This window comes from Centruroides vittatus, unplaced genomic scaffold (genome assembly GCF_030686945.1).
Source record: "Centruroides vittatus isolate TY-2023 unplaced genomic scaffold, ASM3068694v2 contig_482, whole genome shotgun sequence".
Classification (NCBI taxonomy): domain Eukaryota; kingdom Metazoa; phylum Arthropoda; class Arachnida; order Scorpiones; family Buthidae; genus Centruroides; species Centruroides vittatus.
Window position 1 is genome coordinate 934,550 of NW_027122272.1, and position 19,419 is coordinate 953,968.

Genomic DNA, 19,419 nt, shown 5'->3' on the forward strand with positions numbered 1-19,419 from the left:
TAAAAGCATAGCTTAAAACAGAACAGGGCAGACAATTTAAGTATTTCTCAGGCAACATTAGATTAAATTGTTTTTAAATAGACTGCTGTTTTAGTTAGATAATTAGATATTTTGTTTAAAGTCTACATATTTATGTGAAAATCCGATAATACAGAATTATGATAAAAATTTTATTTATTTATTAATTTTAATATTTATGCTGTTATTATTATTATGTTGGGTTAAGTGAGATATACTCGGTTAACACCGGTGGCTGTGTACTATGCCGGATCAAAGTCAAGGCATAGTAACCAAAACAAAAATTAATGAAGTGTATCAGTGTGTGTCTGTATCAAGCATTTTCTCACAATATGACATGTATTCAATATAGTGGCCTTCTGTAGTGTGATGTATGTGTTTCTATTCAATTGTAATGTGCCCAGGCTTTTGTGCAGTGTGTGTGGTATGACACCTGTAGAGGAGAGAACAACAGGTACAATAAGCACCCTATCCATCCTCCACAGATGCCTTATTTCCTGGGCGAGTTCTGTGTACTGGCTAATTTTTTCAGTGCATGCGTTTTGTATATTGTGAGTGTTTGGAATGGATATGTCTATAATGTATGTGATTTTATTGTGTTTGTCAATGAGTGTGATGTCCGGTCTGTTGTGGTAAATTGTTTTATCTGTGATTATGGCTCTGTCGTAGTACATTTTGTGCGTGTTGTTTTCCAATACTGTCTGCGGGATGTATTTGTAGTATGGTTCGTGGATGTCTACTAATTTGTGTTTCTTTGCGAGCTCTTGGTGTATTATATTTGCTACTTGATTATGTCTGTGTAAATAATCTGTCTGTGCCAAGAGCTTGCAACCAGAGGTGATGTGTTGTATAGTTTCTGGCATGACATGACATTTTCTGCATGTGTCATTTGTGAGTGTTGCATCTTTGAGTATGTGTTTTCTGTAGTTTTTAGTATTTATGACCTGATCCTGTATGGCGATCATGAATCCTTCTGTCTCCCCAAAGAGGCATCCCCGAGCTAACCAGCTGTTTGACACAGTTTTGTCAACAAAATCCTGGGCCAGATCATAAGGATGCCTGCCATGGAGTGCCTTTCGAGCTCATGATTGCTTAATGGTGCCTATGCTTTTTATATGTTGTGTCGTCTCCATATGATGTGAGTGTAAGTTTAATGGTGTGTTATTTGAGTCTGCTAGAGTTACTGCTTTATGGGATTGTGATGTTTCTTGTTTTTTGTAGAAAAACTCTTGCAGTGACTGTATTTGTTTGTAGTGAAGGTTAACTATGTCAATCAGGCCACGTCTGCCATCTTTACGTGGAAGGGTTAATCTTTCTGTGGCGGATTTAGGATGATGATGTTTATGCTTAGTAAGCGTTGTTCTTGTTTTCCTTTGGAGTTGCTCAAGATCTGTGAGAGTCCAATGTATAACTCCAAAAGAATATGTAAGTACTGGAATGACATATGTGTTTATTGCTTTAACTGTATGTTTTGCATTTAACTGTGTTCTGAGAATAGCATTTAACCTATTTTGGTATCCTTTAATTAATCTTTGCTTTATTTGTGTATGTTCTGTTAGTTTGGCCTGTTGGAATCCTAAATACTTGTAGAACTCACCCTCTTCCATGGATTTAATAATAACATCTCCATTTCCAAGTGCAAAATCTTCTTTCTCCAGGATTTCTTTTTCTATGTGAAGTGTTTTGCATTTATCTAGGCCAAATTCCATTTGTATGTCCTTGGTATATGAATGTGTGATTTGTAGGAGTTGATGAAGTTGTTTTTGTGTGGATGCATAAAGTTTTATGTCATCCATGTACATGAGATGTGACAGTGTATACTGTGTTGTTTTTTCATGTCTGATATTGTAACCATATTGCGTGTTGTTTAACATGTTGGATAATGGGTTCAGAGCTAAGCAGAACCAGAGAGGACTCAAGGAATCTCCTTGAAAAATTCCTCGCCTAATAAAAATTTGGTTTGTTTGTATGGAAGTGTTACTAATACTGAGATGTAGTGTTGTTCTCCAGTGCTGCATAGTGTTTTGAAAGAATGCAATGAGTGATGGATGTATTTTGTACATGTGTAGAATATGTAGCAGCCAACTGTGTGGAACACTGTCGAATGCTTTTCTGTAGTCTATATATGCCATGTGTATGTTTCTGTGTTGTTTGTGTGCTTGCTGTAGAATGACTAAATCTATGAATAACTGTTCTTTGTGTAGAGTTTGCCGACAGGAGTGTGTGAAAGCAAAGGCGGTCAAGCGGTCAGATGGTCATGTGGGGGTGGATGACTTACTGAGACTGGTTGTCCATCAAAAACCGTTTAATAAACATAAAAGTTTTCTTACAAGTTACTCTTGTTCGAAGAGGTAACACCACACAAAATGCGCAACTGACAGTCCCCAAAAGAGTTCGTCCAAAGTTCATGTTCCGATGTCCGGCAGTTCGACGGGATGACGAGAAGACGATAGGCACCGGGGTGGATGGCACGTATTCTGGCTGCTGAAGCTCGACGCGATCCAATGATTTAGATATGGCTAGGCAATCACTCATCCACGGTGCTTCCTCGGGGTTCGGAAGGGATCCTTTCTTTCTGATGTTACCGACACACACACAACCACTGGAGGAAACTTGCGCATCCAAGAACTTCTTTATGTCCTTGAAACGAAGGTTTTATAATCTTTTTTCCCCAAATCACCTCTCCATTGGTCTCTCATTGTCACCTGGTGCCAATTCGAAACCCGATGGAGGGCGCGGGAGAGGTCATCGTCACGACAGAACTTGATTCCTTTCGCGGTACGCGTTTCTCGAATTCGCATCTTTCATTGTTTTAATGCAGAAAAAAAAACTTCCATTAAACAATGGAAATCTCCAATTTCGTCCCCTTTTGTCGATCCCCGTTCAGGTCCTCACATTTGCATCCCCCGTGATTTCTACGGCAACCTTTTTGTTGTTCCGTAAGAATGTCGTGTTCTTCAACATGTTTGTATATTTTGTTTGCGATACAGAATGTCAATAATTTGTAGAGTGTTGGAAGACATGTAATTGGTCTGTATTGTGTGAGATCTGTGGTATTGTTGTTTTTAGGTTTCATGTAGGTGATGCCCTGAGTAAGAAATTTTGGCATATCTTGTGGATTGATGATGATGTGTGTTAGATGTTTAGCTAGTTCCTGGTGCAGTGATGTAAACTTTTTGTACCAGAAATTGTGAATGTTGTCTACACCAGGTGTTTTCCAGTTGTGTGTTCTGTTAACAGTGTATTGGAAATCATGTATGTTTATTTCAGCACAGGGCATAGTTGGTATGTTGTGCAAGTTTCTGTTCTCCTCCTCCATCCAGCCTGCATCAGCATTGTGCTTTGTCAGTGACAGCACTGGACCAAAGAGAAGACCAATATGTTGTGAGTTCTTCTTCTGTTGGTGTGCCACTGTGCTGTGTATCAGTGTTTGCATTGTTATTAATTTGTCTGTAAAAGAGTTTTTCATTGTTTGTAAATAATTTATTTTGTTGTTTTCGTAGTGTACATGTTTTGTATCGTTTGAGTCTACGTGCTTTGGCAGCAAGTTTTTGTTTTAGTGTATCAATGTATTCTGTAATGCATGTGTTGTGATGTTCATGTTTTGTGTGTGTTTTTATTTTCTTGAAAATGTTTTTGAGCTGTTTCCTTAATTTGGGTGTTATGTTGTTTTTAGTGTATTGTGTCAGCCTGCCTAATTGCTGTCTAATGTCATTTATTTGTGTTTCTATTCTTCTCTGCCAGGCAGGCTTGTGATAGAATTGTGTTTTCTGTGTATTTGTCTGTGATTGTACTTTCAGTCCATGGTGTGTCACTACTGTGACTGCCCCAGCATAAACTAATGTATGAATGTCTGCGAGTGTAGAAATTGAATGAATGTAGTGTGGTAGTAAGTGAGTGTTTACATAATTTAGTGTTTTTCCTACTTCCTTTGACGTGTTGATTTTTGGTATTCGTGGTCTTTGTGTGGGATCTGTGCCTGTATATTTAGTGAGTGTTTCCTGAAATATAAGTGAGAGCGTATTAACTAAATCCATGTCTATGTTATCAGTGATGGATGAGGAAGTGTCTGTAGTATTGTTAGTGGTAATTGTTGTATGTGTGTTGTTATCAATGCTTGTTGCTGGATTATCCTGACAGGTTACGTGATCTTCATTAATGTTAGATGTTTCTGTCTGTTGATGTATTTGATCAGCAACCTGTTGTTTGATAAGTTCAAGTGTTGTTTGTGGTTGTTATGTATAATTGTTCTTTTTTGATCAACAACCCTTTGTTCGGTGACAGTGAGATGAGGATACTGTTGCGTGAATCTATGGTGTAGTTGTTGTCTGTATGCTGTCATGTTTGTTTCGAATTTTGTGATCATGTAGTAAGTATGGATGATAAACTCATTCATTTCTACTGTCCATTTCATTCGTTGGCGTGGTTTTCCAGCCTTTGTGGTCTGTGGATGCGTCGCCACAGAAACACCAAGGCTGGGTTGGTTCCTCACATGTGTTGAGGGCATTGCAGTAGCCATGCTTGGGCCGGTGCTGCTTTCGCCACCGGTAACCAAGGGAGACTGTGGCCTATTTTTCGAACATGAGCCTCTGCCTAACCCACGAACGCGGACCTTGTTAACCCGGGCAACTTCTGAGCTGGTATCACACTTATTTATTATGGTAATAACCAGATCAATCTCCACAGAATGTGGGTGTGGTCACTCTCAGCTTCATTTCTCCCCATAGACCTTACTGGCATGGGTGTCCCTACCAGGAGCTTGTGCTCCAGCCTGCATTGCCCTATGGATCAGTAAAATTACTGGGCTCTCCCACCACGACCAGGTGGTGACCACGGGAGAGGAGTTGTTATTATTATTATTATTATTGCAAATTGGAATATAGTGATAGATTAGATAATTTTAGCCTTCCAAAATTGAAGAGCTTATTTCCAAATTGATGTATCTCAATTTTTTATTTCTTTTTATTTCTTTTTATTTCATGGCATGAACACATTGATAATATGCTTCTCTATAGGGCTACAGTATTTTTTTTTTCAAAATGGGTGTTTCTTCTGTTGAAAAATGTATCAAAAAATTGGCTTTCTTTTCAAATGTGACATTTTTCATTTTGTATTTATTTCCAAACTGTTGCTTTTTCATAACAGCCAATTACAAAGTGTATATCGGTCATGTGACTATTTCACAGTAATGACTGCTTTCTGAAGGGCAAGTGCTATTGTGTTTGATTGTTTTGTTAATTTTTCTTTAATAATGGCTACATTTTCTTCAAGAAGTTCAAAAGTATTTAATCGATTTGCTAGAAAGAGGTCACATAAGGATGTGACCTCTTTCTAGTAAATCGATTAAATACTTTTGTAAGGAAAATCCAAAAATTAAGAAAATTAATTTGTTTTGTGATGGATGCAGTGCACAAAACAAAAATTACACATTATTAGTAATGCTAAGTAAACTTTCAGATATGTATAATGTAATTTTTGAGATTACATAACTGGACCGGGATCACAGTTATTTATCCATACATAGGGCCTTTGGAAGGGTGGAAAAAATGTTAAGAAAAACTGAGCTGCTTCTTTTTACAGAAGACTAAATTAAATAAGATGTTTGAGCATATAAGACAAATACGTGTTCTTGGTAAAGAGACTGTCAACTTGGTAATTGGAAACTTGCAATTCATTCACACATTAAGTCAAAAATGGATTTTAAAGTATCTGAAATGTAAGTAATCAGAATAAACTCCAAATATATTTGTTGCAAATAGCACTATTCTGATAGATTGGGGATGTGTAAACATACAATCTTAAAAAGAAGTGAAAAATGGTCATATCTATTAGTTGATTTGTTACCATTGGAGAATAAACTTAAGCTGGAGATGATGTGACGAAACTTTTAAATAAACTGGGAATAAGTGATGGGCATACTGCAATGACATTTTACAAAAAGTGTTTTCTTGTTTAGAAAGTGATTGATTCTAAATAGGTACTGTGACAGAACAATTACAATATGATTTTTATTAATTTTATTAAATCGTTACGTTTTTTTCTTTTTTTTTGAATTAGTATAGTGTTTTAAATACCATTTTTTATTTTCAGTCATGTGAACAAGGTTTGTGTGGTTTTCATCTTTGTTTTGTATCTTATTTTGTAAAAGTTTTTGACCATCTATTTGTTGTTTTTATTACATTATCCATTTAAATGCTGCAGTTTTGTTTCAAAGTGGTGTAAGTTCATAATTTGACTTACTACCATTTCCTTTGTCTCAGGATTTTTTTTACTGTTAAACCTATAGTCAGAATATAAAAATAAACCTCTGTACCAATAATTAAGTTTTTACCTTAACATTTAAAGCAATTATTTAAAATTTGCAGTTTTTGGAAATTTGTATTTCCTAGAGATATGTTACTTTGGAAATAAGCTCTTCAATTGTTCGCTCACTTTCTTTTTTAAGTAAACTAATTTCTCCAAGTTGCTGAATTAATTGTTTGAAAGATGAATAAAAACTTTATATTTAAATCTAATGTGGCAAAATTCAAAATATTTAATAATCAAAATAATATGATTGCATTCTGTTATATAATTAATTTTTTATGAAAAAGTCATTTATTACATAAAAATTCATATGCTGGATGTCCCTGAAAGGTCATGCCAGGCTTATATCTCTGGTTCTAATTGAAATGGAAATTTGAAATATTGGATATATTAATAATAGAGCTGAAAAACTGCACTTTTGTATGATATTTTGAAAATTTAATCTTTGATCTTTAAAGGATCTTGGATTTTTAAAAAATCGTTTAATTGTATGTAAAAATGTTTTTGAAACAACAGATCTTGTTTATTTTTCATTCTTTAATTTAAAATTAGTGAAATTTCACAATTAATGAAATTTCATTTAATATGAAACTAGAGAATGAGTGGATGTAAGGAATTAAATTAAATTTGGGAATGAAAAATAAATAAAGTCTATTGCATTAAAGTTGTTTATGTATGATTAAATCGAAACAATGTGTGGTATTTCTGTCCTATATTTGTTATGTGAATTGTGTATTCTCACCCTATGGTTTCATAACACCTCTTGTGTACAGTACTTACTACTGGAGGCAATAATGGTCATGTTCCATCAGGTGTGCATCCAAAAAACTTTGACTATACCATTGTTCAGGACTGCCCTGATTGGTGGAAAGGAAAAGATGATGAATACGAAGATATAAAACAAGAAAATTGGTGTGGTGGCATCTTTTCCCTTTTTGGGTTTCTTCTCATTAGACTTAACCACCAAACAGGTGTAGATCGTTCAAGAAGGACTAGTGAGCACATGTGGGAACAAGACAAACTCTTTATCCTTAGTATCTCACACAACTAGGATATATGTACACGTATACATATATTGAAAGGATCAGGCTCTCTTTGGAACAGTGCTTTGGAGATGACTCCCTAACAATGAAAAAGGGAGAAGGAAAAAGAGACTGAAATCAATGCGTTCTCTACACGTTAAATATTGTACAGACTGAAATGCTCGGAGATGAGAACTTCTCGATATCTGTTAACTCGTGAGTGAGGAATAGTGAATACAGAGAATGATATTGTCAGATTTATGTCCCCTTACAGATTGGGATAAGTTTGTTACAATTTATATATATATTTCCTGTCTAACTGCTCTCATGCAAAGGGAATTACAAATGTTTTAAGTTTTTCTTTAAACTCAATATCTGACTGTTTCTGTATATGAATCATTATTAATTGCTTTGTGTGATTTCAATGATGCTGATTGCATTATTTGATTCAGCATTAAAAATTCTATAAAATGATATGCTACAAGAATTTGGGTTACCATTTAAAATTTTAAAGTTGTAATTGTTCTGATCATTTAAGTTCAAAAGTCAAATTATCAAAATAACATACAAAAGTGCAAATTTTTAGCTCCATTAATATACTCAATGTTTCAAATTTTTATTCCAATTAGAATCACAGAGTATAGTCTTTATGGGATACACTACATATTGAGAGATTAAGAATTTAATCAAATATCATTTTACTGGTTAAAAAAGTTAGGTGTACTATAGATTGCTCTCTATGGAATTTTGGGACTTTGAGTATATGTTTGAACTCAGGACTGAGACGAGTTCAACGATACCCTACTTTTGGACCAGAGACCAAAAATAAGAAAGTTATGATATTTACAATTTCTTGCCTTTCACAATGCATTCTATGCTATTTTAGAGTTTTCCACTAGGTGGCGTTCGACTGTTCATGCTCTCAACGGACTCCTCCTGGATGGGAGCTGCTGGTAGGCTGCCGAGTGTTTAACGTCACTAGTTATCAATTCACGGTAGTTCTTGAACAAAAGAAAAAAAAAGGAAACATATACTGAACTACAAGCAGCGCCACCTAGTGGAAAACTCTAAAATGGCGTAGAGTACATTGTGAAAGGCAAGAAATCGTAAATACGATAACTTTCTTATTTTTGGTCTCCAGTCCGAAAGTCAGATATCGTTGAACTCATCTCGGTCCCGAGTTCAAATATATACTCAGTCCCAAAATTCCATAAGGAGCAATCTATAGTATCCTCAAAGAATTTGTCTATAAAAAATAATTACAAAGTTAATATATATTTTATTTTATGTAATATTTGAAATTTATAATTTTCTTTTTTAACATATTAAAGATTAATGACCTATTCCGGAGAGCTGAAATTTGAAAAAAGAACCTTATCTGCACAATTTGAAGGAAGTGTTCATGGACTTTACTCGTAAGTGCATTTTATGCTTAATTTCTGATAGAATTGTTTTTTAATATAACATTTAATGTTTAAAGATATTTTTAGATACAATTATTAGAATTAAAATAAGAAATGGTTAGTATGATTGAATTGAAAAAAACAAAATAGTTTGGCATTGTTTTATGGTAGCTTAATATAATATTTAATGTGAAATTTTTTAATTTTTGAAAGTTATCCATTTAAAAAAAACAAATTGTTTAGTGTTAATTGAGTGTAGCAAATTTAATTATTTGTGATTCAAGTTATCTCCTGGGAGACAAATGTGTTACAGATCACATTTTTTACAATCGGATTCAGGAAAGAAATGCACATATGCAATTTTCAGTGATTAAATAATTATCATAATCACTGTTTTAAATGCAAAAATACCTGTTTGTTCTTATTTACTGATGTAAGCGTAATAAAATATATTTAAAATAAATTAAGAAGAATATTAAAAAGACATTAATCTGTTGAAACTAATATCTCAAATACTTAATGAAAAATTTAGTTTTAGATGGCAATTTGCCTTAGTTGAATATTTTCTATTAAATTCTGTGCTAACAACAGCCACAAGGTCAAACTTATATGGTTACCAAGGTGCAGTTGGTACAAAAGGATCCAGCAGCCCTTTTGTAGCAGGATTTCTGCTAGTTGTTTCTTCTTTTGAGCTTTCTCAGCAGCTTTGGTTACCCTGCCACCAGAGATGTTTTTGGTCTTCATGGCCTTGATTACTTCCATGGCTACTGTTTGCCTTATGTCACAGACAGCAAATCTTGCAAGAGGTGGAAATTCGGTAAATGTTTCCACACACATTGGCTTAGTTGGAGCCAATTTAATAATAGCAGCATCACTGGGCTTTATGAATTTAGGATTATCTTCTAATTTCTTTCCACTTTCAGCGATCACATTTTTCCTTGAACTTGAATTTCCCTGAACTTGCAAGTAATGTGAGCAGTGTGACAATCCATCTTTCTGTACACCAGTTTCAACTCTCCCAACAGGTACTGTACCAACCTGGTATAGTTGTTACTTTTGCACCGTTTAATCTAACCGCTGAAGTAAAATCTGTAGAAATGCATCATAAAGCTCTCAGTGAAGCAGTGCCTGGATTTAATGTGAAGAATGTTGCTGTCAAGGAACTGAGACATGGCTGTGTCTGTGGTGATAGCAAAGATACCCCTCCCAAATGCACTGAAGAATTTACAGTCTAAGTTATTGTATTAAATCACTCTGGCCAAATTTCCAATGGGTACACTCCAGTGTTGGATTGTCACACTGCTCACATTGCTTGCAAGTTCAGTGAAATCAAAGGAAAATACCTAAGGAACAGTACCTAACATATCCTGGAGAGACCACTCACAAAACTTTACTGAGACTCCTGGCCACATTTGAACCTGGATTTCTGTTAGTAGTAGGATGATGCCTTTATCCCTTTGGATATCTGGCCAATTCATACTCACTCTCTTCTTTTCCAGGAAGAACTCACAAAATTTACAGGCACTGATTTTTAATTCAATACTTTTAGTAGGGAAAACTCTACACTATGTGAACACTTACATATTACTAGATTGCACTCATTCTATTTCTACACTCTCAGACATTCACACACTAGTCTATGCAGGTGTAGTCACAGTAGTGACCTACCATAGAGTAAAATAGCATCCACAAACAGAAGCACACAAATCAAAATCACTTCAGAAGCCTGCCTGGCAAAGAAGAATAGAAACACAAATAAACGATATTAGACAGCAGCTGGGCAGGCTGACACAATATGCTAATAAGAAAACAACACCTAAATTAATGAAACAATTAAAATATTTTCAAGAAAATTAAAACACACAGAAAGCACAAACAACACAATGTTCACATTGCAGAATACATTGACACACTGAAACAAAAACTTGCAGCCAAAGCATAACAACTCAAACGTTACAAAATTGTACGGAAACAACAAAATAAATTTTTCACAATGAAAAACTCTTCTACAGGCAAGTTAATACCAGATTTACTACTGATTCCCAACACAATGGCATGTCAGCTGAAGAACTCGCAAATTATTGGTCTCCTCTTTGGTCTATGCTGTCATGCACAATGCTGAAGCAGACTGCATCAAAGAGAGAAAGCAATGACATACAGGACACATTTAGTATGCATTGTGTTGAAATAAATACACAAGACAACCATTGCACAATGCAGAAAGCTCACAACTGGACAACACTTGGTGTAGACAACATTCACAATTTCTAGTACAAAAAATTTCAATCCCTGCACCAGGAACTAGCTAAACATGTGACTCTTACATCAACAATTCACAAGATATGCCAATTTTTTTCATGCAGGGCATCACCTACATGAAACAAAAAACAACACTAAAGATCCTGCACAGTACAGACCAATTACATGTCTTCCAACACTTTACAGCATTCTTACCTCTTGTATTGCAAACAAAATATACAATCATATTGATGAACACAACATTCTTACAGAACAACAAAAAGGCTGCTATAGAAATCACAAAAGTTGCAAAGAACAACTACTCCTTGACTGTTATTCTAGGGCAAGTTCATAAGCAACACAGAAACTCAAACATGGTATACATTGATTACAGAAAAGCATTTGACAGTGTCCCACACTCTTGGCTGTTGCACACACTTCATATCTATAAAATTCATCCCCAACTCATTAGTTTAATTGGTTCTACCATGCTCCACTGGAGAACATTACATCTTAACCTCCATACAAATGAAATACACATCAAGTGACAAATTTTTTAAGGAGATTCCTTGAGTCCTTTTTGGTTCTGCCTTGCACTTAATTCTTTATCTAACACATCGAACAAAACACAATATCAGACACAACAAAATAATACTGTTCACATTATCACACCTCATGTACATGGAAGATATCAAAGTTTATGCATCAACACAGAATCAGCTTCATCTCCTCTTACAAACTACACACTCACATATTCAAACAATATACAAATGAAGTTTGTTCTAGACAAATGCAAAACACTACACATTGAAAAATGAGTTCTGAAGAAAAGAAACTTTGTATTCAGAAGTGGAGAAATTATTGAGTCTATGGAATAGGGTGGGTTTCACAAATATTTAAGATTCCAACAGGTGAAACTTACAGAACATGCACAGATAAAACAAAGGTTAACACTTGAATACTAGAACAGATTACATGCACTACTAAAAACACACCTAAATGCAAAACATACTATTAAAGCTATTAATACCTATGTTGTCCCTGTACTCACTTATGCTTTTGGAGTTATACACTGGACACACAGATCTCGAGCATCTCCAAAGGAAAACAAGAACAACTCTTACTAAGCACAGAGCAAAAAACCAACACCAGCACTATGAAAAGAAAAAAATTTACTAAAGTTTTTGTCTATATAAAAGTAGAGATAGAGCACACCTCAAATACCTGGAGGCAGTTGAAATCTATCGAGCACTTAAAGAGGGAGTCACTATTAATTTCAAGGAAACAGACACACTGTCTACAGCATGGCACGCCATTTTTGAACTAGATTCTGCAGATACAAATTTGCATTAATGATAATTTAAATTATATTTGTTATTTATGTCATAATAATTAATGTAAAATTAATTGATTATTTATTTGTTTATCATTTAAATAATATATATATTTTGAAATTATATCCTGAACATAACATATAAATTTTAAACACAATGTATTTTATTTACGTAGTCAACTGGAACATGTAAAAAGGTGTTGAATTTTTTGGTGAAAATGTTTTTGTGTTTAGTTACAATTCGTTTATTTAAAATACAAAATGCAACAATTTAATTTATTAAATATCTATCAATAGTTTTTTGTAGTATTTGTGTTTAGTAGTTAAATTATTTTGACCCAATTAAATTTGAATATTTTTAATTCATTCCTTTATTATCCCCTCTCTAAATAAGTTCTCTATTTTTCTGAATGAGCCAGGCTAATTGATTATAGTACAGTATATATTTTTCTTTTCTGAGGGGCTGAAGTACTAGCTAGTACAAGGGGTTCTTTAGTTGGACTAACTTTTCTGGAAGGGTGAAACTGAAGTGTGAATACTGTAGAATAAAGATATGTAGATGTAGAATTTTATCACTCTCCCTTTTTCCTCTTATTAAATATTTGTAAAAAATTAATTTTTTTTTATACAAATAAATATTAATGTAAGTTAAATATTAATACTAACTCCTGTGCCTTTTGTCGAAAATTTCTGAAATTTTGCAGGGAGACTTGTGTATTAGGGGAATTGACGCTGTTAAATTTTGGTGGTTAAAGATCAAAGGGGTAAGGAGATAGAGGGGGTCGTGTGTATCTCTAGTAATATCGGACTTAATGACGATTTTACTCGTTATTAGCATTTACAATAACTTTTTTTAAAATAAAACTCATCTCTACTCTCAGAATTAAGCTTTATATCGTTTTATAATACAGTGGAACCTCGGTATTCTACCTTAATCCGTTCCTGATGTTTGGACTTATACCGAATAGGACGTGTACCAAACCAACCTTTCCCATAAGAAGTAGTGTAAAAATGATTTAATCCGTTCTCATGTAAAAAAAAAAAACTCCTCTTGATATGGTATATTAATGGGGTTGTAAAATAATTTAAACACTGTTTGAGCACATTAATAAAAATAAATTTTATTATAGATTTTTAAAGTTATTACAGTAATAATCGCAAATAATTGTTTCTGATACGCTGTCTCCAACACACTGTTTTTCAGTTATCCAAAGCAAAAGCAATTTCTCAACATGGTCTAGTGATTCTCAACCTGGGCGATATCGCCCCCTGGGGGGCGATCGAAAACTTACAGTGGGCGATTATTTGACTATACGCTTTTGGGGGGCGATAGTCATTTTGCGTGGGCGAAATCATTTTGAATACCCGCTTGCAGTGATGGGCCGCTGCATTTTTATATTGCGTTGCGAAAGAAGCGAATAAAACATTTTGTAAAACAATATTGTTATCCTTTGGTATTTAATTGCTACAATGTATATTCAATGTTTTATATGTCTCCCTAACGGGCAAAATTAATTGGACTGTGAATACAAAGTCGCATCGTACAGTCCGGTATTGCAATCCCTAGTGCGCATGTCTTAGATTCGCTTTGCGTGTGCAACGATTTCAATCATTTGGTCGAGCAGTCAGTAATGAGTATTATTAAATTTGAATTTTAATGTGATCTGTTGTGCTCTCGCCATATATGATATTTGCATTATTTTTAAAATAAACGTATTTCATTTTGTTCCGTATATCATAGGTAAGTTAATTACTACTTATAGGAGAGAGTTGCCATATGCATACTGGTCACCTAATGCGTATTAGGTCATTTATTTCTAAACAAAGGCTTTATATTGTAAGTTCTAATTAAATCGATAAAGTAGGAACAAAAATTCCGTTACAATAATTGTTTTGTTGTGAATTATAAGAGATTGAAGAAATCAGGTGAGTTTTCTGAGCTTTCTTTATAAGATATATTTTTGTGAATAAAATGGTTTACTTACATATAAACTTATTCAAGAAGTACTATTTTCATATAGATACGCTTTAGGATACCGGTATCCGAAAGCATACTGTATGCATTGTCTTGGAAAAATGATTATATCACAAATATTTATCAATAATAATTAAAAAATTGTGGTCAATTAGCAACTTCGGTAGTTATAGATTGGTTTCAAATTATAATATTCCTATAAATTATTACTAAATAATATATAAATCGCATTTGAAATTAAGTGGTACGCATATGGCAGTTCTCCTCTACCCATTGAGTAAATAAATATTTTCAATTTTACTTATTTTTTATATATTTAAAACTGATTTTTTTAAAATTTGAATTATAGATCAACCTCTAAAAATGCCCCAGAAAAAGAAATGCCGGCAATATTCTGTTGAATATGTAAAGTTTGGTTTTATTTCTTCGCCACAAAATAGCCAACTTCCAATGTGTTTGCTGTGCAATCAGGTATTTTCTAATGAAGCAATGAAACCATCCCGGATGATTGAACATTTAAAAAGAAAACATCCCGACAAGCAGGACAAAGACATTGAATATTTCGAAAATTTAAAAACGATGATTACCAAAAGAAATAAAATAACGGATGTATTCAAAACAGCAACCACAAATATAAATAAGGGATTGGAGGTGTCATATAAGATTTCACGTATAATAGCTCAAAATGCGAAACCTCATAATATTGGAGAGAAATTATTATTACCGGTTATAAAGGAAGTTCTTACCATGACTTCAGCAGATCCAGCCAATATTTTGTCAATGATTCCATTAAGTAATGATACCATATCAAGAAGGATTAGTGAAATGGCCAATGATGTCGAAAATCAACTAACTGCGGATCTCCAAACACGAGAGTTCACTATACAGTTGGATGAGAGTAGTGTACGGGATAGTGATGCAATATTAATGGCTTATGTTAGGTACATAAAGGATTCAAAAATCATCGAAGAAATGTTATTCTGCAGACATTTAGTCACTGATACGAAAGGCACATCAATATATGAATGTTTTAAAACGTATTTTGATGAAAAACAAATTCCTTTGAAAAATATATTGGCCTGTGCAACGGATGGTGCCCCTTCGATGGTAGGACGTCATCGTGGTTTTCTAACCATGTTGAAGGAAGAAAATCCAAATATCTTTACAATTCATTGTATAATTCATAGGCAACACTTGGTTGCCAAATCCATTGGCGGGAGATTACATGAAACAATGAATTTAGTAAAATCAATAATTAACAAAATAAAAGCACACCCACTTAATGATAGATTATTTCGGCAACTTTGCCATGAAAATGATGAAGAATATGAGCGCCTATTATTGCACACGGAGGTCAGGTGGCTATCTAAAGGAAGTTGCCTCAGAAGAATGTTCAACTTATTTGATACAGTCATTAGTTATTTAGAATCAACAAATTATAATTTTCCAATGGAGATATCTGTTTTAAAGAGTGACATAGCTTATTTGGCAGATATATATGCAAAAATAAATGAATTACTTTTGAAACTGCAAGGAAACAATGTGACCATAATTAAAGTGAAAAGTTTAATTATTGGTTTTATAAATAAATTAAGTCTCTATAAAAATAACATGGGTAGAAAAGATTTTTCTTTATTTCCCTGTTTAAGTAATATAATTGTACAGGACGAAAATATTGCAGTTTATTATAAGCATTTGGAAAGCCTAATTGTAGATATGAAACTTCGGTTTAAAGATGTTGAAAATATTCATATTCCTGATTGGGTTATTAATCCATTTAGTGCTGATCCTACTAATGCTCCTTCGCACATTCAAGAAATATTAATAGATTTGCAGGCAAATGTAGAAGCGAAACATTCATTTGAACATAGTACTTTAGAAGAATTTTGGATAAAAATTAGCAGTACTAACACATTTCAGAGACTATGGATAGAAATAAGACTATTAATCATGGCATTTCCAACGTCATACCTAGTGGAAAAGGGTTTTAGTGCGGTTTCTCAAATGCTGACTAAGCAAAGAAATCGCCTCAACATTTGCCAACAAGGTGACTTAAGATTATATCTGTCAAAATTAGAACCCAATATTATTAAACTTTGTCAAGATCACCAACCTCAAGGTTCTCATTAAAATTTCATTTAGTTTATTATTTCTTTGTTATGTTAAAATTAAAACACATTACTTTATGTATCTTACTTTTTTTGTAAATTAAATTAAATTTATAACTAATAAATGTTATTCTACTATTGTTCCTTTCAAATTTCTTTGGATATATCTTACTAACGCCTAATGTAATCTACCTTATATTAGGGATTATCGTACAATTTTTATCAGTTAAAATTTATAGGGGGCGAATTAAGAAGCGGGTCTTACAAAGGGGGCGTTTGGTCCAAAAAGGTTGAGAAACACTGGTCTAATGTCTCCGACCTCTGTTTAGAAATTGATTTAACCCCTTTCGCAACGTTAGCAGATTTAATAATGTCTTTATTTTTCACGATTGTCGATATCGTCGTTCTCGGAATACGGTATGCAACAGTTAAATCTCGACACGCATGCCACCTTCGTATTTCTCAACAATCTCTTTTTTCAGTTCCATTGTGATTCTAGTCATTTTTTTTAGTTTTCTGTTGCTTTTCATTTGCCTTTTTGCAATTCATGATTAATAAAAATAATAAAGTTTTACTTACAAGTTAAAATCAGAAGAAATTTAACAAAGTTATAGACCGTGACACCGCGAACGTCTAATCTGGTCTAGTACACCGATAGGGCTACTTGTTCATAGATAGCGCATATAATCGAATTAAGTCGCATTCTGAACAAAAGTCGTATACCGAGCAAAATTTATTTCGTCCAAACAGGACATATTCTAAGCAGACGTGTACCGAGGTACCACTGTAATTAATTACCGTATTTTACGGACTATAAGACGCACTTTTTTCTTCGAAAAATTGCCTCCAAAATTCAGGTGCGTCTTATAGTCCGTAGTGACTTATAGGTATTTTTTTTTTTTTTTAAATTGCTTAAAAATTAAGGTGCCTCTTATAGTCTGTAGCGTCTTATAGTCTGTAAAAGACGGTATATAAAAGTTTTTAATAAAATATCATAACAGCATCACATGCAGTTTTAATTGTTATTTGAGAATTTAAGCAACTTGATGCTGGATTTTTTTAGTAGATTTCCTTTTATATAATTACATTCAAATTATCTATAAATTTAATACACTCTATATAAAAATAAAATTTAGAAATTTTTAACATTAAAATAAAACTGAAAAAAATCAATAACAAATAATAAAGCAGAAAATTGAATAATTCTGTGACTATTCTGTTTATTTAATGTTTCAAAGTTAAAATTTGCATTAGCTAATGAGTAGTGAGTAAAATAGACTCTATAACTAATTACATTTGTTTGAAAGAAATCCTAAAATTTCTTAAAATTTAATAATGTAATTTTTTGCAACTTTCTGTAATATAGAGAGCACCTGCAAAACATGATTCAATTGTTATTTATCAGCTAAATACATTTTGAAAAATTTATGTAGAACCTTTTATAATTTGATAGTTTTAAATATATTTATTGTAATGTGTATACTATATTCATAAAGAAAACATTATTAAAATTATTTAATTTATGGAAGCTTTTACTCTTTACAGTTCCTATAGATAACTTTCAACTATTCTAAATAATTATACAAATATTTATCTGCTTGATATTTATTATACCGTCTTTAGATATTATGTCCAACACTTTTGGTATGTTTAGTAATCATTAAATATCATATCAATTAAGTATGTGATTATTGGTTTCAATTAGCATCTGAATATTGATGGTATGGTTCAATGTTTTCCAAGTATCAGTTTTCTCATTCTATCTGTGAATCTTGACTATAATATGCTTTATTCAACCGCATAATTACTCAAGTAATTTATAGCTGTTAGATAACCAATTATTAATCAAAGGTTTTGATTAATAATTGGTCGTCTATTGCATTTTCTATTAATACTGTTTAATGAAATTGATTGAAATATTTTAAATTTCTAACATATCAAATAATTATTCTGTTATTTAGTTTATAAAACTTTATTTAGAAAACTATACAATCGATTCACGATAAATGAAAAAGGTTAAACTTTTTTGAAGTGAGTGAACTGTGAGAATGCATTTATAATTTGCTGATATCTTATTTCATATTGTAAATATAAGAAAACTTGTGTATGTTTAGTGCAATCAATAAACGAACTTGCGAAAAATGAAATCAAAAATAAAGAAAACATTTTTCATTTAATTATGATTTAAAAATTCAGGATGGAAATTGCATTATGTAATTGTGGAAGTACAGAGAAATCTCAGGTAGTTGCAAACATTAGAAAGTATTTTTTGAATTACGATAAGGCATGCTTACATGATTATGTTCATATTTGAATTATTTCTATTCCTAGAATATATTTTCTTGTGTTTTAAATAATATAAGTAATTAACATATAGTTTAATTTTTAATAGGTATGAGAAGAAATATTTTTGAACAGTAATATCCTTAAGTTCAGCTCGCTTAATATATTTTATACCAAATGAAGTATTATTCAATTTATTTAATAAGGAAAAACTGCGTACTATATTTATTATGTATAAATTATTCTTATTTATGTATAGCTTTACATAATAAAGTAACTTTTTTGTAATCAGTGTTTTTATTCTCTTTATTTTTATTTATTAACTTATATATAATTAATAATATTTATGATAAAGATGTCTATATATTACATATCGCAATAAATATTTAATGAAATCGAAAAACTTTTCTGCTATTTTGAAATAAAATAATAATATATATATATAATTTTTACGTGTTTCTGGATGTAGTTATGAAAATTTTTCGAGAATTTCGGTCTGGAATTTGAATTGAAATCCACAGAACAGCAGGCTGATGTCTACTGTTTTGTCATATTCTTAATCTATATCTATAACTATACTAATATATAAAGCGAGAATGTTTGTTTGCTGGAGGTAATCTCTGAATGTACTGAATCGATTTTAAAATTCTTTTGCTATTAGAAAGCTTATTCTTTCCGGATGGACATAGGATATATATTATTTAAAAGGGAGAAAAAAAGAAAATGCATGCGA

At 32.5% G+C, this 19,419-nt stretch overlaps 1 protein-coding gene across 3 annotated transcripts in view; it reads left to right on the forward strand.

Moving 5' to 3' along the window:
* LOC136977917 (inosine-5'-monophosphate dehydrogenase 2-like) overlaps positions 1–18,974 on the forward strand; it is a 55,150-nt gene extending 36,176 nt beyond the window's left edge. For 2 of the 3 annotated variants that reach the window (XR_010881148.1, XR_010881147.1), the window contains 3 exons: positions 8,678–8,761; positions 18,518–18,645; positions 18,796–18,974. Coding sequence is in view for 1 of the 3 variants with exons in the window: in XM_067273528.1 (XP_067129629.1) it covers positions 8,678–8,761; positions 18,796–18,817 (106 nt within the window). In the remaining 2 variants the exon portion in view is untranslated. The remainder of the gene's footprint in view (positions 1–8,677; positions 8,762–18,517; positions 18,646–18,795) is intronic. The other variant, XM_067273528.1, reaches the window with a different exon arrangement.
* Positions 18,975–19,419: the final 445 nt, after the last annotated feature.